Source organism: Emys orbicularis, chromosome 1, assembly GCF_028017835.1.
Source record: "Emys orbicularis isolate rEmyOrb1 chromosome 1, rEmyOrb1.hap1, whole genome shotgun sequence".
Lineage (NCBI taxonomy): Eukaryota > Metazoa > Chordata > Testudines > Emydidae > Emys > Emys orbicularis.
In genome coordinates, this window is record NC_088683.1 from 9,760,249 (window position 1) to 9,786,847 (window position 26,599).

Consider the following 26,599-nt stretch of genomic DNA (forward strand, 5'->3'; position numbering starts at 1 on the left):
TGCATGGAGTAGAAAAAGCATGCTGTGATCTCCAGATAGAGATCCTCCAAGGCAGGTGGCTAGGAAACAAATCTGGTTTTGCTTGTAAATATTGATATATATGCCACTTCCAGAGAATAAGCACAGGGAACAACAAGATGCTATCTTTACAGAGTCATATTCTGAGCATAATTGCACTGAGGTCTCTCTCCTTGCCTTAAGCAGGCTGCCAGAGTCATTCCAACACCAGAATAGTCTCATGGCAAACAAATTTAAGATCAAATTCACCCCAGAAAAAAAGGCTTGTACAAAGCCATATGCACCACTTAAACCGTGAATTGAGGGAATTCACACCTGAGCAGAGAGAGCAAGCGCAAGGCCTATGTAGTGCTGATATTCACTGTAAATAGTCAAAATAAGGATTAAGAGGTGACCAGGCTGTGAGCTGGCTCTCTGCAGAGGCAGAAATTTCACCCTATGGGCCGAAGTAGCTCACAAATGGTTCACCAGGCTTTGTGTAGGGTCCATTGCTATGAGATGAATTTCCCTCTTTTTGAACACAAACTGTCAGACTTACACCACACTTTTCCATGGATTGGTGTGATCATAGCCTGCCACAGTATCAGAAAGGTTAGAGATACCAAAGACCTGTTCCAGTCTGTATTCCATCCTTCTGCCAGTGAAGGTCTGTGCCTGGCAGCGTCCTTCATGATATATTTATAGTTTATTTGATATTCTAGTACTTTGACTGGTGTGGTTTCAAACGTCTCTGTCCAGCCCAGGGGATTTGTGCACTAAAAAAATGTCTATCGGTGGGAAGAAATGGGGGTTGGGGAACTTTATGGGTCTTCAAAACTTCCACTAAGGGATTCAAATGGCATGGAATCTGGGGAGAACCAGCACTGTTTTTGCACCCCCTTTTTCTGTCCAGCACATCATATCAGACACCTGATGTGATTCACAGTACTTTTCCTGACCTTGTACAATCTGTTAAATAAAACGATGCACCTTATGGCCACCCAAGCCCTTAGAATGGTGTGTTAAAGCCACAGAATATAGATGAGATTAACTGAAACATAATTTAGATTCTTAAAGATCTTTAAATAATGAGAGCTGTGGAATTTCTCCCAATTTAATATTAGAAACAGAACAGTATTAGGTCCTAACAGGGACCGCTCCATAACATAGCATAATACCAACAGACAGCGGTTGTCGGCAGACAGGATCGAATCTGGGACCTCTGGAGCTAAATGCATGAGCCAAAAGTCACATGGCCCTTAGCTAATGCTATAGAGCAGACTCATTAATCTCTAAGTGGTCTCGGTGCTATTAGAGGGGACAGAACACCACACCCAGGAGGTGTGTGGGTTACAATAGCTATGTTTGTAATATATAAACCCTCCTACATGGCTTTCCTGATGAAGATCCTTACTGCATGTACTTAATCTTGTATTTTTCCCATTCAATCTGGGCCCATTCCTCACATTTTATGGATATACTCTAAGGAGTGGCATGGAGGCAGCAGGGCTGCCATCTGCCCTATGCCTGCACAGGTCTCCTCATCAATCTGGAGCAGATGGCAACCATTCTGCAGTCAGTCTTCACCAAACAAGAATGTTGTCATCTCCAGGCTGAGAAAGAAAAATGATTTCCATGCAGATCCATGCAGATAGTTTTAACGCTGATGAGCATATTCCCAGCCCCCCACCTTCCTCCCAGCACATCAACTGAGCGCACCGGCAAATGCCTGACCTTCAAAGATATACTGGAACTTGTGCTGCTGGAGGCTGGCACTCATCGCTTCCTCAATGGCACTGATGTCCTTATTTAGCCGCACCACAAGGGGGTCATAATCCATACTTTCCACGTTGGCCACTATGGCATAATTCCCTTGTTTAGCCAGTGGGATCAGATAATGGAAGCAGTGAACTCTAGAAGACAGAAGGCAGAGAGTTGCTACAGAGAGAAAGACAGTAAGATGTTAACGTTTGCCCAAATGAGATACTGACCTTACTGAGCATGGCTTTGGCTGGGAAAAATAACGACAAAGGGTTTTATTTTCTCGTGTACCCAGACCCAGTGGGAAGAAAAATAAGTTTTACCTCCTTTAAAAAAAAGTGCTTGGGATTAATTTAGTGGCGGTCTAAACATGCTGGATGGACAGCTGCATATCCTGAAGTCCTCTCAGGGCTGGTCCAATTCCCACTGAGGCCAATGGGAGACCCTCCACTTTAACGGGAGCTGCATCAAGTCCTCTACGATGCACAGAGCAGATGCAGCAACAGGCAGCAGAAACTGAACCACCACCATGGTTTGGAGGGGCCACATTAAGCCGCCATGGCCTTTCAGCTGAAACTGTTAACAAGGGTGACAATTCCGGTGGCAAAAACTCTTCTCTGGAGCTAGACTGAGACCCAAAAGTTCATTTCATGTAAATCATGGAGTAATCCCCAGATAGCAGTCACTTTTGACCCTTATTGACCTAAGGTGGCTTTGAACCGGTGGCCTAGCAGAGAAAGGCTCTTTATTTCATTACTGGTTCCCTGAAGCTGTCTAAGGTCCCCAGTTCTTCAATAATTTACACTGCTTTTAGTGTACTGGCTGATCCCAAATAGAACTGATTGGCAATATTTTGTTAGCGCTGTGAAAAGGGACTGAGACTGCTACAAAAGTGAAATAGGAAGAGAGAAACAGGCTTTCCCCCCCCTCAAAGCACTGGCATGTTTGTTCTGACCTCAACATGACTTTGGCATTAAGGTTTTCTGAAAACATTGCTGATTGCACAGCAGGAAGGTTGATTTTTATAAAGTGCATATTTAGGATGTTACAGTGCAAGGAGATTGCTGCTGAACACACTGGAAGGCGTCCTGAAGGTAGATCTTTTATTTAAGGAAACTGCCTGATAAAGGTGACATTATGAGCGTGCCCTGTATAAAGTGACAGTTTAATATTTTCCTTTTAAAGTTCAAATAGGTGAAAAATAATAATAATCATAAAAACTGGGCTGGTGATTTCTACTTTCAATGTCTCTACCGCTCAGCATGTCATTTTGCTGCATTCGCAGACAAGCACAAAGGGCCATTGGTGATTAGATATGAGCGGCACTGTCATAGGTAGAATGCCAAGTGCCCTTTCGCCAGGTTCTCCAACACGGTACATGCTGGTTCAGCAAAACCTTCTGTGTAGGAACTTGAAAGAAAACCCTCTCCATTTACACAGAGCCCTAATAATACAATGTGATAACCAGCCAAGTGAGGGTCAGGGGACATGAAAACAATCATTAGCAGGTCAAGGCCGTACCTCTTCCCAGGCATTTAAAGTTGTCACAACTTTTCTCTCCTTCTTTTGCTTGTTCATTTCAAGCTCTGCAGGCATAAGAACGGCCATACTGGGTCAGACCAAAGGTCCATCTAGCCCAGTATCCTGTCTACCGACAGTGGCCAATGCCAGGTGCTTCAGAGGGAATGAACAGAACAGGTAATTATCAAGTGATCCATCCCCTGTCGCCCATTCCCAGCTTCTGGCAATATACTCTCTCCCCATTTCTCCTGCTGATGAGGTCTCTCATGGAAGGTTCTATACATTTAAATTACCTATCGTTTTCTACAGAATTAACAGAGTTCTAGAGAAATTACACTATAAACCTAATAGGGTGAAATCCTGGCTCCACACTGAAGTCAATAGCAAACCCCCATTGACTGCCATGAGGCCCACAGATTTTGCCCACAGATTTTAACAGAGAATCAGTTCCTTTCTGTAGAAGTCTATAGCAAGGATATCAAGCCAGATCCTGGCCCATGCTAAATCCCCCCATAGACTTTAAGGCCAGAAGGGACCATCTAGTCTGACCTGCTGCACATCGCAGGCCACAGAAGCTCATCCACTGCTTTGCAAAACAGTATAGCTGCACTAAAGGGGTATGTGACAGGGCATGACCCCAACACCCCCAATCTGTAACCACCTTTGTGTAGTTTATTGGTGTTTTATCAACCACCCACCCCCTTACATTCCCGTGCAGCATTTCTTATTTACCAGTGTTACACAATCATGAGAGAGGGAAGAGATCTCCCTTTACCCTGGCCCTGCTGGCCTTTCTGCGTCTCTCTCCTCCTGTCCTTGTGCTTTCTTCCTATGCTCCTTTTCTGCTCTTGCACTTAAGGGGGTAATTAGCTCCTTAGCTGTTCCCAGCCCAGACTGATCTAGTCATTAGTCACTCCTTCTCTCAATCCGGCCCTCTGCCGGGGAACTGACTGGATTCCCAGTGACCAGAGTGCTGGTTCAGCTGCGGATTCTCAGCTCTCTGTCACAGGGTAGTCAAGCACAGAGGACTCCCTGGCACAGAGCTGGCCCAGCTGACTCCATTCTATCACTCCCCGGCCCAACCAGTGAAGGGGTTGTGTTGTGTGGGGGTGGGAGGGAATGTGACTGGAGTGCCCTGCCCTCCGGTGATCCCCACTACCAAAACGACCCCAAAGGGGCCCTTGCAAACTAATACAATTCAGACCAGCCCTGAGGTGTCTCTAACTTGCATAGGGGGCTGAACAGGGTTGCAGTTGTCCATAGGTGAGGTGGGGGGAGGGGGAGAGGCAGAAAGGTTGTGGCTAAGCCTTCCTTGTGCCCACCTCTATACACCAAGCACTGCTCCTGAGTATTCAGCCAATAATCTTCTGTTACTTTCTATAGGATGGTACAAATAACCTACAGAAAAAATATATATTTTCGGTTACATTCTGTCCTGAACAGGAAGGATGGAGTTGTAGTTAAGGCAGAAGACAGGGAGTCAGATGACTTGGATTTTAATCCCAGCTCTGTCACAGACTTCCCGGGTGAAGTAGGGCAAGTCATACGGTCTCTCTGTGCCTCCATGGCCTCCTCCGTAAAACTGGGTTAATAATATCCCCTGCTCTCCTAGAACTGGTATGAGGCTAAATAAATGTTTTAAAAGCACTTTACCATCCTGAAGCAGAACCAAAGAAGTGCAAAGCACCATTATTATTTTTAAATGGGGTAATGGTTAATGACCTGTGAATCTCAATGGGTTTGGTTTAGATAAGCAGCTACACATTTGAGGGACAAATTCGGATCCTACCTATGCTGCTATAAACCCAGAGTCAATTCACTGACTTAAGTAGAATGACATTGGATTTACAGTGGTCCCTGCATCATTCCCACGTGGTTCCAGAGAGCTGCGAGGCAGCCCAACTAGTCAAACTCTGTAGTGTGGCTGCATCCGGCAAAATCCAGAAGAGAACAGAGAGCCTGAGAAGGGGAGAAAGCCGAGAGAAAGTGATGCTGTGGCATAAAACCCTGCCTGGTTGTTCGCTTGCACCCTCCTTGAAATGGACCTGGTGCTGATAAATTCCCATGCACCTCTATGAAAATGTGCCATGAAGGCTCGTTTAAAGAACAGGTTTTTGTGAATGAAAACACACTGCATTATACAGCTGGACAATGACATGAATTCTGGGAGCTCGCATAGTAATTTCAGAGAATCCCGCTATTCGCAGCCACCAAAGGGACGGCTATTTTTTCTGGTGTTACTGCAGGTGGTTGCACAACACAGTGTGATTAATAAGAGGGAACTCCCACAGAGACTGGGTGTTTACTGGTCATTAGCACACCTTCCCTTCTCTCCCTTCCACTCATCCATGCAAAGCAGTGGCGCTGGAAGAGTTTTTGGAGTGGGGATGCTGAGCTGCACCACCCCTTACCCCTGTTCACGCCCCTTGGAGCTGGGGCCGGCAGCCAGGACCCCGCATGCGACTGAGTGGGACCCGGGATCGGCGGTTGAGCGGAACCCAGGCAGCAGCGGGCCTGGTGGCCGGGACACTGGGCGGCAGGGGTGCATGGCTGGTGGCCGGGCGCAAAACCTGGGGGTGCTGCAGCACCCCGCACCCCTACTTCCCGTACCGATGATGCAGCATCATATTGTGGCCACCAGTAGAGGCAGGATGCCAGACTAGATGGGGAATGGTCTACTTCAGACATAAGAACATAAGAATGGCCACACTGGGTCAGACCAAAGGGCCATCTAGCCCAGTATCCTGTCGTCCGACAGTGGCCAATGCCAGGTGATTCAGAGGGAATGAACAGAACAGATAATCATCAAGTGATCTATCCCTGTCGCCCATTCCCAGCTTCTGGCAAACAGAGGCTAGGGACACCATCCTTGCCCATCCTACCTAATAGCCATTGATGGACCTATCCTCCATGAATTTATCTAGTTCTTTTTTGTACCCCGTTACAGGCTTGGCGTTCACAACATCTTCTGGCAAAGAGTTCCACAAGTTGTGAGCTGTGTGAAGAAATACTTCCTTTTGTTTGTTTTAAACCTAGCGCCTATTAAGACAAATCCTGAACTCCTGAATTGCATTTTATACTTGCTACTACTCAAAACTCAGTTACCTGGTGCAACAGAAAACTACAGAGGATTTTTGTATAGAAGCCCATTCACTCTGGTACAACTATGTCTACACCAGCGCACAAGCTTACTAGACAGTGTACATGCTCACATATGTTCCACTTATGTTGTGTTGGACACGGGTATAACACTGTATACACATGTATACCCACATCCATACTGCTGCTGTTGTTATATGATATTAGCTCTACCATTTAGCTCAATGGTTTGCGCATTGGCCTACTAAACCCAGGGTTATGAGTTCAATCCTGGAGGGGGCCATTTAGGGATCTGGGGTAAAAATCTGTCTGGGGATTGGTCCTGCTTTAAGCAGGGAGTTGGACTAGATGACCTCCTGAGGTCCCTTCCAACCCTGATATTCTATGATTTGCAGCTGCAGGGTTAGTTTTGGTGTCACCCAGTACTATACCTAAACTGGAAAAATGTTCTATTTCAATAACTTAACTATCTGTACCTTAAAATCCCTCAAGTCCCAGTTCTTCTGAGATGCCTACAATATAGTGTCCAACTGAGCCTGGATAGTAGGTTGAGGGGCTGCTGACAGTACATGATGTGAATTTATTTATTTTTAAAAACTATGTAATGTAAATATAAATAATGGGACAGATCCTTCGCTGGTATAAACTGGCATAGCTCCACTGACTTAAATGGAGTTACACCAATTTACACTGGTACAGGATCTAGCCCAGAATCTGTCACAACAGAACAAACTGCTGGTCCATCAAATCTCATGCCCTGCCACTGGCATGAGCTTAAACCTGATGCCTTAGAGAAAGGCAAGTACCAGCTATAATACACCTGGCTCATATTGTGTGTAAGGGAACAATTCCTTCTCAACCCCCATAGCAATCAGCTGATGGCCTGAAGCCATAGATTTGATTACCTTGATCTTTGCATTTGTAACCACGTCATAAGATTATCCAGCCCTTTAAAAAAAATCAAGACAGTGCCCACATCCTTCTCCAATTGTATTATCCTTTCAACGGTTAGCAATAAAAGGTTCCCATTTGGAATCCAGGGCACAGCATATGATAAACATAAAAAGCCTTCACAAGGGGGGAGGGATAGCTCAGTGGTTTGATAATTGGCCTGCTAAATCCAGGGTTATGAGCTCAATCCTTGAGGGGGCCATTTAGGAAGCTGGGGCAAAAAAAATAGTTGGGGATTGGTCCTGCTTTGAGCAGGGGGTTGGACTAGATGACCTCCTGAGGTCCTTTCCAACCCTGATATTCTAAGTAGCACAAAAGAGCATTCTTTTGCAGGTTTGTATGGAAAAGATCCCAGAAAAATAATTCTTCCAGGTGGTGTTTCTAACACACACGGAGACACTAGAAAATATTTTTTTTTTGTTTAAACAAAAAATTCTTTCCCAATTTTTCCATTTCTCTTCTAGAACCCCATTGAAATCAAGAGATTTAAGCTCGTGAAATTTGAGAGGATTCACTATACACTGTCACTGGGGGACTCTATCCTGCAAAGCAGTGACTCTGAGAAGGACTTTTGGGTCATGGTACATAATCAACTAAACATGAGATCCCACTACGACACTATGGTCAAATGGGCAAATGTGATCTTTGGCTATATAACCAGCAGAATATTGACTAGGAGATGACATTATCGCCGTATTTAGCACTGGTGTGTTCACTACTGGAATACTATGTCCAGTTCTGGTTTCACAATTCAGGAAGGATGTTAATAAATTAGAGAGGGTTCAACTTCAGAGAAGAGCCATGAGAACGATTAAAGGATCGGAAAAAATGCCTTATAGTGATAGACCCAAGGAGCTCAATCTATGTAGTTTAACAAAGGTTAATAGGTGACTTGATCACAGTCTATAAATACCTACATGGGGAACAAATATTTGATAATGGGCTCTTCGGTCTGGCAGACAAAGGTATAACAAGATCCATGGCTGGAAGCTGAAGCTAGACAAATTCAGACTGGAAATAAGGCACACATTTTCAATACTGAGGGTTATTAACCATTGGAAAAATTTACCAAGGGTTGTGATAGATTCCCTATCACTACAATTTTAAAATCAAGATCGGACGTGTTTCTAAAATATATGCTGTAGTTGAAACAGGAATTAATTCAGAGAAGTTCTATAGCTTGGGTTATGCAGGAAGTCAGACTAGATGATCACAATAGTCCCTTCTGGTTTTATAATCTATGATCACATCTCTCTCATTGAGAGTAGGGCACCTACTAGAAAAAGCTAATCTAATTACTAAAGCTTTAATAGTAGCTTTAACCTCAAAAGTTCACCTGCTCACTCTAGATTCAGAGGTTCTATGCCATACCTGACTTCCAAATGCAGAACCAGCAAGCAGCGGTCAGCCATCTCTTGGAAGGACTTGGCCAGTTCACTCAGCGTTTGCATGATCTGTTCTGACACTGGTGGGAGGTCCATATTTGCATGGCTGTCCTGACCAGGTGACGGCGCTGATATAGATGAGAGAGAGAGAGAGAGTCTACGTATTAATGGTTGGGAATATATTTAATCAAACAGCTGTGTTTTAGCAACCATGTCATCTCATTTATTTCCACCACAGGCACATGCATTCTCTAAGCAATAATGTCTAAGATCCTGGAGTATATGAAGCAACAGACTGCTTCTGCAATTGATTAAACTCCAAAGTAAAGCTGAGGAGTTTAATCAACCACCAAAATCATTTGCTTGCAAGTAATATTGCAGCACAACGGACGTTTCTGCTACTGGAAGACAAGGGAACATTTACAGCCAGTCCATCTCTCAGGCTACATCTACACGGCAGCTGGAGGGTAACTCCCAACTTGGGTAGTGCATGGAAGTTTCCCCAAGCTAATCATTAAAAATAGCAGCGTGGCTGCAGCGGCATGTGCAGTAGGCTCAGGCTAGCTGCCGACGTATGTACCTAAGGGGACCGGTGGGATTGTGCACATGGTGCTGGTCCAAGCTGCCCTGTGCAGCTGTGGCCACACGGCTATATTTAATGCACTAGCTCGAGCACCCACATTAGGTTTTGGGCCGCTTGTCCTTGGGGGGTGGAATCTTGCAATTCTTCCGCTCTGAAACTTGGGATCACTATCCCATGTCCACCAACCATTTGCCAGCTGCAGGTCTGACGGCATTGCTTCCCTTTGGGAAGCAGTGACCGGTCTATCGTGACCAACAGCCTTCTTAAAACAAAGTATGTTTAGGTAATAGTGGGAACGAAGCGTTAGTGAGAAAAAACGGATTTTAAAACAAATCACTTGTGCACATATCTATCTTACCTACTGTCCCATAATGGCAACCCAGCCAGGCCTAGCTTCTTCAGACACCCTGCCGGGCTCCTGTTTCTCTCAGCCTCCAACATCCCTGTGAGAATGTCCTTATAAATCCTGCAAAGCTTCTTTGTTCCCAGCAGCTTTTACAAGTGTTGGTGGGCTTTGGCCCTCCCAGGTAAAACCACTTCTGTAGACTGCTGGGGGACCAAGCCAGAGTCATCAGAGCCAAGGGTGCTGGCACTGTCCCTTAAGCGCTCCTAGGCAGAAGCTGATTAAGCGACCATCTTGAGCCATCTCCTTCCTGACTAACCCATTCCAGATGGCCACCTATTGGGAAGTCCTTAATCAAAGATATTCGCATAGAAACCACCCTGACAGAGCCAAGCTGAGATACAGTCTTAAAGTATTTCTATTTGTCACACCCCCTCGTTCCCAGAACACTAAACCATGCTGCCTTTCAGAGGAGTGTGTCAATTAGTATCTTAGGCTATGTCTACACTACGACCTAGGGGTGTAATTCCCCTGCTTGCATATACACACTCACGGTAGCTTGATGTGAATATAAATAGCAGCGTAGCCACGGTGACACAGGCAGCGGCAGCGACTACACCCGCCTGAAAACAGTGGGTATATACTTGGCATGGCTCAGCCGGGCCTCTGCTGCCCCTGCTACCGTGGCTCCAGTATTATTTATACCCCTGCTAGCTCTCATTGGGCTACCATGAGTATATGCCCACGAGCAGGGAAATCACACCCTTAGGTAACAGCAATAAAAGGCTCTTTGTCCTTCAGTGGACCAACCACTAGTGAAAGAAATCACACACACACACTGCTTGGGAAAGAAGGCATGAATGCTACAGTCACCAAGGGCTTAGTGAAAAGACAGGGGGACTGATTAATTTAAAGTCTTCTCTTGCCACGTAACCACACACACACACACAAAAAACTTCACAAAATGAATCTACTATAGTTCTTAAGCTTCTTCCTAAAATTTAAAGAGCCCCTGAAAATTTATTCTGTAAAGAAAGCAAATAAATGAAAAATCCCTAAAAAGTCTAATGATCATTTGTAAGTAAAACAGATCAAGATCAACACAGAAGACAGCAGCAAAATTAAAAAGAAATTAGCAACAACATAAAGAAAAGGATTGCACAAAGCAAACAACCAAATTGTGCATCTATTTTTAGTGTAAGCAACAGCAAAAGAAAAATGTGCACATAGTGAAAGCATAAAAATGGGGGTTCTCTGGGAAGAATGGTTTATGAACTCTCCTCTAGGCTCAATGAAATTTATGAAGTCTTTTTAACACGGAGACAGTAGTGAGTAAAGAAAGTCAGAGCCCAGGAAGCAAAGCCAAGTGAAAATAATTAACTAGCTCCTAAGGGTAGGTCTACACTTACCCGGTAGTTCGGCGGCGAGCGATCGAACTTCTGGGTTCGACTTATCGCGTCTTGTCTGGACGCGATAAGTCGAACCCGGAAGTGCTCGCCGTCGACTGCGGTACTCCAGCTAGACGAGAGGAGTACCGCGGAGTCGACGGGGGAGCCTGCCTGCCGCGTGTGGACCGAGGTAAGTTCGAACTAAAGTACTTCGAACTTCAGCTACGTGAAGTTGCGTACCTTAGTTCGAATTAGGGGGTTAGTGTAGACCTGGCCAATGTCAAAGGAAAAAATACAAGGAAGTAACCCTGATGGAATCTGCTCAGGATGATTGCAGACAAGGCTGGGAAGTGTGTGCATAACACACCCACCCACCAATCTTTCCAAGCAATATACAGTGTATTTATATATGCAGCTCAATATACCCTTTGCGGTTTTCCATCCAAGGAAAACGGTAATCAGCTGGGCTGCTAAGTCCCTATCTCAGCATAAGCATGTTAATAGGTGATTCCAGGAAGGCATTTGGAAAGACAAGTTAATGCTTTTCCATTTAGCCCCGACCCCCCGTAACCTGCTGAGTACTCTCAATTGTCATTCATTTCAATGGGGGAGGGGCGCTCCCTGGATCTTGCAGGATCAGGTCTGAGGTTATTTATTTTGTCACAGTTTTAGTCAGGAAGTCTCTCTCCCGCCCGTCACCACATACAACTCTCTTCAAAGGGGTAAAAAAAACAAACAATTTTTCATTCAATTTATAATAAAATATTCCTTAAATCCCATGGAAAAGGCTCTTGGACTCAGCTGCTCCCCGAGTCGGGGAGCTGCGCCCGGGGTATTATAAGTGGAAGAATCATTTTCCTTTAATCAGCTGAAGGTGATGGTGGGGCAGCAAGCTACCTAAGGAACCCGAATGGCCTGTTGCAGCTCGCTCTGCTAGTGCCTCGTTAGAGGGCAGGGAGATGGATGGCCGTGTCATCTGAAATACAAGACTCAGCTAATTTCCCTTGCAAGTGGGTTTTTTTTTTTTTTTTTTTTTTTGTGCACAGCTCTTCAATTCATTTGCAGCGATTTAAGTAAAGATAGAATTACATTTGGTGGTGGTGGTGGGGAGATGGAAATGGGACAATCTGCTCTTTATTTAAATCAAATGTGGAAAAGTCAATTTGGGCGGCTCATTACACCAGGGTGGGGGTGGGGGGAGAACCCAAGATGGTAGTTGCTGCTCTCAGAGGCTGTAGATCGATTCCTCCCATTTAAGTCGAGTACTGCACTGCAGTGAGAGGCGGGTTTGGATTTCTACAGCTGGACGGTCCTTCCTGAAGACGTCTCTTTTTTCCTTTCCACAAGGGGAGGAAGACATTAATTCAAGACGAACAATCAAATTAGATTAAATCTGCAAAAAACCTATGTAAAATTATGAGATTTTAATGACAAAAATATCCGGACTCTGGATCATAGAGAGATTAAGTGACGTGCCCAAGGTCGCACAATAAGCTGATGATAGAGCAAGACACTGAGTGAAGATTTCCTAAGCCCCAGCCTAGTGCCTTAACCACAAGAACACATCCCCTCCCTTCCAGAATCAAGGTCTCTACAGCAGGATCTATTCCAGCTTGGCTTCCTTCCATTACAACAGGGTCTTAAGATACACTGTTTTGCATTTTTCTCCAGAATGGTGTGCAACCAACTTGTCAACACAAGTACCTTCCTTCCTCTTCCTCGTCTTGTGTCTGGTGGAATAGTTAGTTCAGCAGCGGAGAGCCAGCCACTGAGCAGAACCCCTGTTCCCCCAGGTCTTGCTCTAGGCACCAGTAATTCCATCATCCCATACGTTCTCAGCCAATGTGGTCACGGAGAGCGGGTGGGGTAAGAGATACTCAGGGCACTGAGGGCCTTAAAGGTCCTGATCAGAGTCTTTAAATAAGATCTGGTATAGGAGAAGGAGCCTGTGCAGTGTACCGAGCGCAGGCTGATGAGCTTGGCAGCCTGTGGTAAATGTCACCCAATGGCAGGTGAACCCCATGCTACCTTTTGGGGACAGTGGATAGGAGTGCTCTTCCTGAAATGCAATAGGAGATGCATTAGCAACAGGAGATGAATAGTAATTCAGCAAAGTAGCAGGCTGGGCAGGCATCCATTTCTTCTGCTGCTTGGTGGCACCTACAAGGAATCTTGGCCAGATGGTCAGTTTTCTCATTCAGCCAAAAGTCAGACCTGCTGGTCAACTAAATAACCCAGGATTTTTAAATACTGTCCAGCAACGTGACTGCTAAGCAGTAAGTAACTGAATTTCATTTGTCTGAACTGGGTTGGGTTGTCCTGCTGGCAGGGGCGGCTCCAGGCACCAGTGCAGCAAGCGGGTGCCTGGGGCGGCAAGCTGTGGGGGGCGGCCTGCCGGTCGCTGTGAGGGTGGCAGTCAGGCAGCCTTTGGCGGTGTGCCTGCGGGAGGTCTGCCGGTCTTGCGGTTTCCGCGGCAATTCGGCGGCGGGTACGCCGAAGGCGCGGGACCGGCAGATCACCCGCAGAAACGCCGCCGAATCCGCGTGACCGCGGACCGCCCGCAGGCATGCCACGAAGGCCGCCTGGCTGCCGTGCTTGGGGCAGCAAAAACCATAGAGCCGCCCCTGCCTGCTGGACAATAGGATTTTCCCTAGCCTACTCCGGCTGCTGCCAAAACAGAGAGAAAAACGAAGAGAAGAAATGTTTCATTCCACTAAACTGAAGAAAAATAAATCCAGTGTGCTGGTTGTCACCCATGATTTCAATCATTTTGTAATTCAAAGCGATGCTGGTGCCTCTTGAAACACTGTGCCTTGTAAATCGATGGATGTAAATTACAAGACCTCGGGAATATTAAACGAAACCTGCAGTGTTCCACATATACAAACCTATGTAACCAATCAACACCTACATTGCAAGCGCTCTGCCCACTTCCTGCTTGATTAGAATGACTCCTAGCAGATTTGAATGATTTTATAGCATTGGGGAGCAAATCAGTTTGGGATTACAGGCTCTGATTTAGCTACGGCACAATCTAAACCCGTGAAGTAAACCTGGCGTGTGCATGCATGCGTGTTTTCATATATTAGATAAAATGTATTTATATAAATAAATGGTTTCTGTTTGCATTCAGAAAAGAACATCACAATACAATTTTATAACTCTGCTAAAAGAAAGCCAGTGTTTGGACACATTCAGACCCATGTCCGTGATGTGAACTATACGGTGGATAGAAAGCTGGCTAGATCGTCGGGCTCAACGGGTAGTGATCAATGGCTCCATGTCTAGTTGGCAGCCGGTATCAAGCGGAGTGCCCCAAGGGTCGGTCCTGGGGCCGGTTTTGTTCAATATCTTCATTAATGATCTGGAGGATGGCGTGGACTGCACCCTCAGCAAGTTTGCAGATGACACTAAACTGGAAGGAGTGGTAGATACACTTCTACCCCAATATAATGCGGTCCTCGGGAGCCAAAAAATCTCACCGCCTTATAGGTGAGACCGCGTTATATTGGGTTCGGTCCGGTACGCCGTGCCGGACTGGACTGGCTTCCCTGGCGGTGATTTAAAGGGCCCAGTGCTCCAGCCGCTGTGGGGAGCCCTGGTCCCTTTAAACCACTGCCGGAGCTCCGGCAGCGGGGCTTGGGCTGGGATTTAAAGGGCCCGGAGCTCCACACGAATTCAGATATAACGCGGTAAAGCAGCAGGGCTTGGGTGGCACTTTAAAGGGCCCGGGGCTCCCCGCTGCTTTACCGCGTTACATCCGAATTCGTGTTCTATCGGGTCGTGTTCTATCGGGGTAGAGGTGTACGCTGGAGGGTAGGGATCGGATACAGAGGGACCTAGACAAATTAGAGGATTGGGTCAAAAGAAACCTGATGAGGTTCAACAAGGACAAGTGCAGAGTCCTGCACTTAGGACGGAAGAATCCCATGCACTGCTACAGACTAGGGACCGAATGGCTAGGCAGCAGTTCTGCAGAAAAGGACCTAGGGGTCACAGTGGACGAGAAGCTGGATATGAGTCAACAGTGTGCTCTTGTTGCCAAGAAGGCTAACGGCATTTTGGGCTGTATAAGTAGGGGCACTGCCAGCAGATTGAGGGACGTGATCATTCCCCTCTATTCGACATTGGTGAGGCCTCATCTGGAGTACTGTGTCCAGTTCTGGGCCCCACACTACAAGAAGGATGTGGAAAAATTGGAAAGAGTCCAGCGGAGGGCAACAAAAATGATTAGGGGGCTGAAGCACATGACTTATGAGGAGAGGCTGAGGGAACTGGGATTTATTAGTCTGCAGAAGAGAAGAATGAGGGGGGGATTTGATAGCTGCTTTCAACTACCTGAAAGGGGGTTCCAAAGAGGATGGATCTAGACTGTTCTCAGTGGTGGCAGACGACAGAACAAGGAGTAATGGTCTCAAGTTGCAGTGGGGGAGGTTTAGGTTGGATATTAGGAAAAACTATTTCACTAGCAGGGTGGTGAAGCACTGGAATGGGTTCCCTAGGGAGGTGGTGGAATCTCCTTCCTTAGAGGTTTTTAAGGTCAGGCTTGACACAGCCCTGGCTGGGATGATTTAGTTGGGTATTGGTCCTGCTTTGAGCAGGGGGCTGGACTAGATGACCTCCTGAGGTCTCTTCCAACCCCGATAGTCTATGATTCTGCCAGGGACATTAGGAACAGCCGCTCACCTTTTACTTCTCACTCTGTTCTAGTCTATATAGATTCTTATACCGTGCACGTAGCAGCAGTATGTGAGCACTTTCCAGTAGTGCACTGAGCAATGTGACGGACGTCTGTCACGTATTGTTCTTTTACCCTCTCCCCGGGGGGGAAGCATAGGCAGCGGAGTATTTTGTTTGGAGCTTCTTTTTATATGTTACAGTAGAGAAGGCAAGGACAAAAAATGCACACTTAGAGTGGAAGGTGGTGAGGTTTATGATGGTCCTTAGCTGCTGTGGGAGCTCACTCCACAATCCTGGGGCCAGCAAGATTGACTCATTGTCAGATGAAAACAGCAAATCACTGCAAAGTGCTAACCACAAATAAACACAAGCGGAAGGATACTCTTGTGGTTACTGCTTTGGACTAGACCTCTGGAGGCCCGGGTTCAGTTCGTGGCTCTGCAACACACTGCCTGTGTGACCTTGGGCAAGTCACTGAATCTAAGTCACCATCTGTAAAATGGTGTTAATATTTCCTTTGCATGCCATGGCTATTTAGAGTGTGAGCTCTTTGGCCTGGTCTACACTAGGGGGGGTGTCGATGTAAGATACGCAACTTCAGCTACGGGAATACCGTAGCTGAAGTCGATGTATCTTATTCCAACTTACCTCCCATCCTCACGGCGCGGGATCGACGGCTGCGGCTCCCCCATCGACTCCGCTACCGCCGCTCGCACCGGTGGAGTTCCGGAGTTGACGGGGAGCGCGTTCGGGGATCAATATATCGCGTCTTGATGAGACGCGATATATCAATCCCCGATAAATCGATCACTACCCGCCGATACGGCGGGTAGTCTGGACGTACCCTTTGAGTCAAGGAATGTCTCTCATTATGTTTGTAATTTCTAGCACAGTGGGGGCAGACCCTGATCTCACTTGGGGCCTCTGGGCACTCGTGTAATAAAAATAAATAAGGATAAAAGGTATTTGACAGAAAAGGCCTGGTAAGGAGTGGGAAGAAATCAGACAGACTAGCAAATGTTTTGCTTTCTAAAGAAGCAAACAGGAGGCGCACACACAAGTATGTACAATGGGTATGTGTCAGATCCGACATCAAGGATTTATTTCAAGTAGATTTCTTAGGGGGAGGCAAACATCAGGAGACCTCTACGTTTTGAAGCCAGCGAGAGGACGGTCAAGAGATGTCTTTTTAGAATATCACAATTAGCAACGCCATCTTTCTTTCAATTAAGCCTCAGATCTTCACGCCCTTTGTCAGTCTGGGTACAGACTTGGGTACAGGAAAGAAACGGCCCTGGGTGATGTTGGTACATAATTGCTTCCTGGGGATGGATGAAGAACAGGCATCCATGCTGATGCTGTTAGATCAGAGGTGGGCAAACGTTTTGGCCTGAAGGCTACATCGGGGTTCCGAAACTGTACGGAGGGCCAGGTGTAGTGTATTAAATTGCTCCCTGTAGGAATGTGCTACTTACGGTGTACTACTTATGACGGCCAGTCTTGGTGCTCTGAGCAGCATGGTAAGAGGGTGGGGAGCGGGGAGGTTGGATAAGGGGCAGGGGGTCCCGGGGGGCAGTCAGGGGACAGGGAGTGGTTGGATAGGCGTGGGAGTCCTGGGGTGTGTGGATAGGAGTTGGGGCAGTCAGGGGACAGGGAGGAGGGGGGGTTGGATAGGGTGTGGGGTCCCGGGGGGAGGCAGTTAGGGGTGGGGGGTCCTGGGAGGGGGCGGTCAGGGGACAAAGAGCAGTGGGGGTTGGATGGGTCGGGGTTCTGAGGGGGGGGGGAAGTGGGAGGGGGCGGATAGGGAGCGGGGGCCAGGCTGTTTGGGGAGGCACAGCCTTCCCTACCCGGGTGTAGTGTATTAAATTGCTCCCCGTAAGAATGTGCTACATTTGGTGTACTACAGTACTTATGGCTGCCAGTCCTGGTGCTCCGTAAGTAGCACAGTCCTACGGGGAGCAATTTAATACACTACACCCCGGTGGCTCTTGCACCTGTGCTGCCCAGCGGGAGCTCACAGCCCCGCCGCCCAGAGCGCTGACAGCACGGCGAGCTGACGCTGCGGGGCAGGGGGGACAACAGGGGACGGGCCGGAGGCTAGCCTCCCTGGCCAGGACTTCAAGGGCTGGGCAGGACAGGCCCGCAGGTCGGATGTGGCCTGCGGGCCATAGTTTGCCCACCTCTGTGTTAGATCTATCAGCTGCCTGTGAGCAGGGCCGGCTCTAGGATTTTTGCCGCCCCAAGCAGAAACAATTTTGGCTGCCGCCCCCCCGTTTTTTTCTTACCCCACCCCCCGGCCCCGCCTCAGCTCCACCCCTTCCCCAAATCCCCAGCCCTGCCTCCTCCCCCCAGGCTCTCAAGCCTAGGAGGGAAGGGGAGAAGCGGCCACTCGGAGTCTCCCCCTCCCTCCCAGCTCTCAAGCCTGGGAGGGAGGGGGAGCAGCGGCGCGCGAATCAGCTGTTTCGCGTGCCGCGGCCACTCGGGATCTCCCCCTCCCTCCCAGGTTTGAGAGCCTGGGAGGGAGGGCGAGCAGCGGCGCGCGAATCAGCTGTTTCGCGCACCGTGGCGCGCGAGCGGCAGCAGCGGAGGTGAGCTAGGGCGGCTGGGGCACATTTTTAGGGGCGGCATTCTGGCGCTGGCCATGCCGCCCCTAAAAATGTGCCGCCCCAAGCACCAGCTTGTTTTGCTGGTGCCTAGAGCCGGCCCTGCCTGTGAGACTGCAGTGGGAGAGTTACCCTCTTGCGTAGCTCTGTTCTCTCCTTGCTCTGCATTCCTAGAGTGGGCTGTAGGGCAACAGCTCATCATCCAAAGGTGCTGTTATATGGAGTTCCACCAAGTTAGGTTGCGTCTCCCCTTCTATTCAACCTGTACGGGGCCTTTGGGAGGGACTATTAAGTGGCACATTCTGTGGAGTTTTCAGTATGCTGATGTCCCTCAGATCTAATTCTCTATCTCACCCGAACCAAGCAGGAAACAACCCCAAACATACAAAATTAAAAAGCCTACGTAACCAATACGAAATGCAAAGTTAATCAACTTAAATGATTTTCTCTTTGTGGGAATAACAACTGGGACACTGCTCTCAAACAATTCTTTTCTTTTTGTGCTTACGCATTTTTCCTTCCACTTTGATCTCTTGCTGTTGTTGCAATACAGTCTGGATCTAATTTAGAGTGTAAACACCAAGAAACAGGGACTTAGCCCTTTGCAAGAAGATAAAAAGACAATGTACACGTGTGGCGCTAAAGAAATAATAAATAACATTCCTGACAGGTGTTTGTCTAACCTGCTCTTAAAAATCTCCAATGATGGACATTCCACAACCTCCCTAGGTCATTTATTCCAGTGCTTAACCACCCTGACAGTTAGGAAGTTTTTCCTAATGTCCAACCCAAACCTCCCTTGCTGCAATTTAAGCCCATTGCTTCTTGTCCTATCCTCAGAGGTTAAGAAAAACAAATTTTCTTCCTCCTCCTTGTAACAACCTTTTACATACTTGAAAACTGTTATCATGGCCCTTCTCAGTCTTCTCTTTTCTAGACTAAACAAACCCAATCTTCCCTCATAGGTCATGTTTTCTAGACCTTTAATCATTTTTGTTGCTCTTCTCTGGACTCTCTCCAATTTGTCCACATCCTTCCTGAAATGTGGCACCCAGAACTGGACACAATATTCCAGCTGAGGCCTAATCAGCACGGAGTAGAGCAGAAGAATTACTTCTCATGTCTTGTTTACAACCCTCCTGCTAATACATCCCAGAATGATGTTTGCTTTTTTTGCAACGGTGTTACACTGTTGACTCATATTTAGTTTGTGATTCACTATGATCCCCAGAGCCCTTTCCGTAGTACTCCTTCCTAGGCAGTCATTTCCCATTTTATATGTGATCCACTGATAACTAGTCTCTGGGAACGGTTTTCCAACCAGTTTTGCACCCACCTTATAGTAGCTCCATCTAGGTTGTATTTCCCTAGTTTGTTTATGAGAAGGTCATGCGAGACAGTATCAAAATCTTTACTAAAGTCAAGATATACCACATCTACCGCTTCCCCCTATCCGCAAGGCTTGTTACCCTGTCAGAGAAAGCTATGAGGTTGGTTTGACACGATTTGTTTTTGACAAATCCATACTGACTGTTACTTATCACCTTATTATCTTCTAGATGTTTGCAAATTGATTTCTTAATTATTTACTCCATTATCTTTCCGGGTACAGAAGTTAAGCTGACTGGTCTGTAATTCCCTGGGTTGTCCTTATTTCTCTTTTTATAGATTGGCACTATATTTGCCCTTTTCCAGTCTTCTGGAATCTCTCCCGTCTTCCATGACTTTTCAAAAATTATCGCTTGGACTGCTTTCTCCGGCAGCACAATTATTTGAGGCTCTAAGGCGTAGATCACTCACTGTCTCAATCTAAATTGGCCTGTTTGGCATCTTAGGGCTACATCTGTATATAAAATATTTTGACTCTCCCAATGCCCACGGGATATTTGGATATTGATTAGAGCTAGATGAATTTTTTTTGGACAAAACTTTTTTTCACCAAAAAAGGCAGATTCAGGTCAACTGAAACATTTCATGAATTCCTGCTGAAATTTTTTAAATGAAAAAAACAACTCCAAAAAGATCTGAAAAGAATCAAAACGTTTAGTTTTGACATCTTCTAAATGAAACACTTCAATTTTTCAATTCAAAGCAACTTTTCATTTTGAAATGTCAGTTTCATTAGAATTTTCTTTTAAAGGATAAAAAAGTTAAAAGTAAAATGAAACATGTCATTTCAGTTCCAACAAAGTATTTTATTTTACTCAAAACAATTTGTTTCCTACTTTTCCGTTTTGCCAAAACTTTTCATTTCAGGCTGACCTGAAATGATTTTCCCCCTTTGTTTTTCAGGTTGGTCAGTTAAACAAAAATTCAGCTATTTGCACCACTCTCATAGTGGGTTTTCTATTCAGCCTGTTGTAGAGATGTGGGAAATAGTGAGCTAAATCCAGATTTGGATTACGACACCCTTCCCAGTCATAGTTAGGGGTGTTTAGACTGAGGGTTTGAGCCTACTTTACACAGGCATGACTGCACTACAACTACTTGTCTAAAAAACTTGTCTTCCTACCTACCACTGATTCCATCTTGTCCTGAAAAAGCAATAAAAAAAAAAAACCCAATTGGCAAAAGTTAAGCACTGCAGGTCAGTACTCTGGCTTTCACTTCCGGGGACCTTGGTGAGGACATTTGTAGAAAGATTATTTAGTTAATCTTCTTAGCCCCTGACCCTGAAAACACTCATACGTGTATGTAGCTTTACTCAGTTGAGTTGTCCCATTGACTTGAGACGACTCATGTAAGTAAAGTTCCAAATGTGTACATTTGCCTGATCTTTAATGGGCAGTTCCTCAAAGGAACGGGGGGAGAGGGGACACCACATACTTTTGAACATTTCAGCCACCATTCTTGCTGTGGGTCAGGCTTGAGTTTCATTGGCCGACGCAATTTGGGGCCCAGATGTGGAATAGCAGGTGTGCTGCAGATCAGGTCTTAGGTTCACTGGCGCAGCGATGCTTGTAGGTATGGAGCTTGAGTACCTGGTTAAGTACCCTGCGTAGTAGGCCAAGCCTGGTTTAAGTTGGCACTATGACTCTATGCTATCGTGAGCATCAAATACAGACATAATCTCTGGACAAAGAGTTCCTCTGATTCTCCAGTCTGTGCAAGGCTCCAGGATTCCAGGAATATTTAACACACGCGTGCAAAAAGAACAAGGGACTGAAAATGACTAACCCACATTTATCAAGAGAAAAATGAAGTGAAGACCATGGAGTTCAGCAAAAATAAAAAGGCACTTCTTTCCTGCACGAGAGGAGGAATTTTAAGGGCCAGGCTTGGACCTTACAAATAAAAGATCAGTGTAGGATGGGATTTTCTAAGTGCTCTGCGTTGGTCAAACTCAGCTCTTATTGAAATCAACGTCAAAACTCCCCCTGATTTCAATGGGAGCAAAGTTAGCCCAACACTGAGTGCCGTGAAAATCTCACAATTTGTGAGTGAATTAAATACTCAGACAAAGTCCATACAGGGCAAAGGAGGCAGCATGTTCAGCCTTTGAACGGGGAACATGTAATTTGCATTAACAACAGCATCCATCTAGCTAATTAAGGAACAGCATCCAGGACCATGACCATAATGAAAGATCTTCCAGATAACTAGGGGACTCTGGGGTGAAGATCCTCGGAGCCCCTACTGGCATGTGCAGGGAAAGAGAAGTGAAGTAGAGAACGTGCTAAGAGCAATGGAAGTTATGAGCTTCCTCCCATAAATCTGTGTTTCTAACTACAAGTTAAAACTAAAGCAAGGGAGGAGAGAGGCAGGCCAGCCAAGCTGAAAAAGCATCGCAAACTCATTTGAGATGAGTAGTGATAAGCTGGCCAGGCTGCAGCCCCCATCAGTTCAGTAAACACTAATGATGAGAAGAGTGCAGACTGTCACTGGTGATAAAGAGCCAGCTAAACACTCTATTAGTTTTCCATTTTGCGAATTAATGTTCTTTATGGCGTGTGTACACTCACCGGCTAATGAATTGTCTCGTTAGAACTGCCTGTGGTGCTCCTCGGCTGCCACTGCTGGCAGGCATAAATTTCACATGGAAATTAGCACTTTTAAAAAGGCAATAATTCCTTTAAAAGTGGTTTGTTTTCCATTAGTTTCTGCAAACACACTGCCTTGAGAAAGGGATTATCAGGGAAAAACACACCTCTGAGTTTGAAGGGAGGGAAAGAATAAGAGAGCAGCAGAAAATTCTAGCCCCGGGGTAGTGCAATCCATTGAAGGTGAAGATACCCTCAGACTCACTGGACATTTTTTGAATCCGAGCTCCTGGTAGAGGATGGAAAGAAACAAATTCCTATTCTAAACAGAAATGAACCTAATGACATACAGAGTAGATTTTCTTCATTGGAAAAAGCCCTCCATACCTTATCTGCTCCTGCAGTACATGGATTTTATAGTTCTAGGGTTTGGACATACAAGAATCCCATTGCGTATGTCCATTTGCTCTTCTAGTGCATCACTAGGCTAAGATGCACTTTGCAGTCTAACTCCCCTGTTTTCTGCCACTTATAGTGTCATTTCCTGCCACTCCCCCCCCAAAAGTTTCCTCTTGGGTTGAATTCTCTCATGTTCGGCTCAGAAATGAATTGGTTTGGAACGCTTAACAAAAAATCCATTCAGCTGCTACTGAGTTATCGGAGGCATTTTTCACCTGTTAAATGTTCAACACCCTCCTTCGTGTACGCTTGGCTAGCTCAGAAACAGCTGCAGGCTTCACCTGGCTAATTCACACTCAAGACTAGGGGTGACATCCTGGCTCCATTTAAATCAATGGCAAAACTCCCACTGACTTTACTAGAGCCGGGATTTCCCGGAAGAGCGCATTCCATCCCTCACTGAACTCAATAGGAAGCTTGTCATTGATTTCAATGGGAAGCAGAGAGGAGGACCCATTGAGGGTCGTCAACATTTGTGAACAAACGCACAAAACTGATTTAGAAAAACAAAGCCCAAGGCTACTGCTTTACAAAATGCACCTTGCTCATTTAGTTTATGAAGAGCACTTTAGTTTTAGTTGTTTACAGCAGTACTTCATAGCATTCAGAGTAAACGTACGACGTGTTTCATAAAATTAATGCAATTTTAGTAGTACCTGACCAACTGACAGCACTGTCATCTCTGCTATGAAATCTTTGTTAAGAAGTGGGGTAAGAATATTGGGTATTTTGAGACAGTTAAAGGATTTGTGAACATGTGAATTTTAGCAAGATTCAGCTGTATGCTGCCTTTATGTATCTAGTGCAATTCACCGAGAAACAGGTACCGGCCCCGCATGCCACTGATTCCAGTCCTGATCTTCTAAATCAGGGGTCGGCAACCTTTCAGAAGTGGTGTGCCGAGTCTTCATTTATTCACTCTAATTTAAGGTTTCGCGTGCCAGTAATACATTTTAACATTTTTAGAAGGTCTTGTTCTATAAGTCTATAATATAGAACTAAACTATTGTTGTATGTAAAGGAAATAAGGTTTTTAAAATGTTTAAGAAACTTCATTTAAAATTAAATTAAAATGCAGAGCCCCCCGGAGCGGTGGCCAGGACCTGGCCAGTGTGAGTGCCACTGAAAATCAGCTCGCATGCCGCCTTGGGCACGTGTGCCATAGGTTGCCTACCCGTGTTCTAAATGCTGACTACGGAGCATAGCACTTACTGGGGGCAGTCTCCACTGCCATCAATGCGACCACGCTTTGTAGTGAGCACTATTTGCAAGATCTGTCCCCAAGCAGGATACAAGACAGTAACAGATGACAAACAAGGGGGTTGGGACCAGAAGAATGAGGGCTACAACAGCAAGAGATAATGAAGATAAAAAGAGATGCTTTAGTTACATACACATCTTATTGATTTATTGATTCCTCTTTAGAGTGTGTGAGATTTTGGACATAGTAGTTTTATTTATTTATTTATTTATTTATTTAAAAGTTACGACATTAGTTTGAGGGAGCTAAGTGCACGAAGGTGGTAGGACTGGAGATCAGTGTTGGAAGACAAACTGAAAGTAGTGAGGCTTTCCGGGAATGATCTGGAGAAGGAGGGGGGAGGTTGGGGGTATGCAGGGCTTCTGTTTTGGGGGGTTTATTAATTTCATTTTTGAGGGGTTATTTTCAGCAATTTTCGAGTTTTATATAGATGTCCAAAAATCAGGGTGTTTTGGGGCTTTTTCTTTGTATATACTGTAATGAGCAATGCATATTACATTATATCGTTATATATTATCGACATTACTCATTCCAGTAGAATATATTGTAATGCATAATCTTTTGGTAAAGTTTCGTAGTGAGCTTTAATGTAGTACTCTTTCAGACTGCACTGTGTTAAAAAACACTAAGGAATCTTTAGTGCACCCCAGCAGGGTCTACACCAGGGGTTCTCAAACTGGGGGTCGGGACCCCTCAGAGGGTCACAACGTCATTGGGGGGGGGGTCTGCGAGCGGTCAACCTCCACCCCAAACCCCGCTTTGCCTCCAGCATTTATAATGGTGTTAAATATATTAAAAAGGGTGTTTAATTTATTAGGGGGGGTCGCACTCAGAGGCTTGCTATGTGAAAGGGGTCACCAGTAAAAAAATTTGAGACCCACTGGTCTATACAGACGAATTAATGAGCAACATGTTAGTGTGCTTTAGAAATCACACCCCTGTACTCAGCATTACTGCTCTGTGTAGACAAGCCCTTGGATACAAGTGACCATGTCTGGTGGTGGTGGTGGTGTTTTTTTTTTTTTTTTTTTTAATTGCGGTGTTTCATCCGTTAAAATCCAAAAACAGAAGTCCTATATGAATGCTACAGAGGAGCAGGGAGGATATTCCAGGTTTAGGTGGCAAAATGGGACGAGGCAAAGTACCACCCGTAGGAGAGGAAACAAGGGGAGTAACAGAGATTATGCCCCAGACTTATAAGGAGCAGTGCAGGCCCAAAGTCACAGGCTGACTTCTCTGCCACCAGCACTAACTGGAATTAAAGCAGAGTTTGCAGCTTTTTGTTTTCCCAATTCTCACAAATATAATGCGTGTGCAGCCAGTCTTACTGCATCGACACTATGAAATGACCCTTTGCTGACAATGGTTGTTATCAACGGGTCCTCCTGGATCCCCTCAACTGGGTTTGAAAACTGTTTTGACCCATCTACACCAATAGTTAAATTGTTTCCAACACCAAATGAAGGAGGGTCAGGTGGACTGGCTGCTGCTGATCTTTGACACGAATGAGCCATTTTCCTAGTAACAGATGGACAGGTGAGCCTTAGACTGAACTGGATGTAGAGCATCAGTGGGGAAGAGGTCCCTGTATGCTGCAGTCCTTGAAGCTGGTGCCATGAAGATTGGCCTTGCATTCCTGGGGTCACTGATGTGGAATCTTTATTGGAAGACTGTTTGATTGCCCTGCTAATTAGGTCACTTCTTTACGTGACAATCCCCTGTGCTTCAGCGGGGAAGGGGGGAGAGGAAAGAAACTGGAACAAGAGTAATTAGTATCATCATACTTCATGTTCAGCTAAAGAGCTGACCCCCACGGTACCAGATCAATGCCCAGGACTGCGTGGCACAGCAGTATACATGTTGGCTAAGAAGAAAAGCCATGAGCTCTGTGGATCCAGGTCAGAAAAACAACTTTCTAATCCTCTAGCCATTAAATATTTGATGCAAATGGTCAAGGGGGTAAGGGCACTATCTGCTAATCTACAAGGGCAGTTTCTGCACAGACATATCAGGAAAGAGCGTTAGGGCACTGAATGAGGAGGGTAGATTGCTCTCAAAAAGGAATATCAGGACCTGGCTAACAGAGCTGGCTGGAGATTGGGTGCCTGATTCCCAGTGGTCCAGAAAAGCAAGGAGTCGCTTGGATCACGAATGCCCTAGAACGACATGTGCCAAACATTTTTGCAGTCAGATGCCAATGACCAAAAGTTCTTCCGCAAAGCACAGTGACTGTGTTAAAATGCCCCTTCGTGCATGTCAAATATTGCCTGCTGACTTTACTGTCACAGACAAGTGTTCACTGCTTTTCGTCCTGCAGAGCTAACTCAGCGATGGGAGAACCAGCTGGATTCTAGCCCATCAACCAAACGGTCAGCTCAGATCTGCTGTTGGAGGCTCACATCCACAGCTTGGTTTTCAGATCCCCAGGCAATTTTGTAGTGCCGGCAGGTAGAAAAAAATCCCAGGTTGAGCCTTTAAATCCCTCAGTGTGGTCCAAAGCCCAGTGAGACAGAATGCACCCAGAGCCCTGCTCAGGGCTGTGTTACAGTTATGGTTCTGAGACCACAGCACTTTGATGAAGCCTTTTG

The 26,599-nt window shown here is 46.0% G+C and overlaps 1 protein-coding gene across 1 annotated transcript in view; it reads right to left on the minus strand.

Annotated features, from left to right (window-relative positions):
• The window catches only part of EXOC4 (exocyst complex component 4), a 607,048-nt gene that overhangs the window by 41,483 nt on the left and 538,966 nt on the right, over positions 1-26,599 (minus strand). The window contains exons 15-16 of the mRNA XM_065409076.1: positions 8,701-8,842; positions 1,732-1,910 (exon numbers count right to left, since the gene is read on the minus strand). Coding sequence (XP_065265148.1) covers positions 1,732-1,910; positions 8,701-8,842 — 321 coding nt within the window. The remainder of the gene's footprint in view (positions 1-1,731; positions 1,911-8,700; positions 8,843-26,599) is intronic.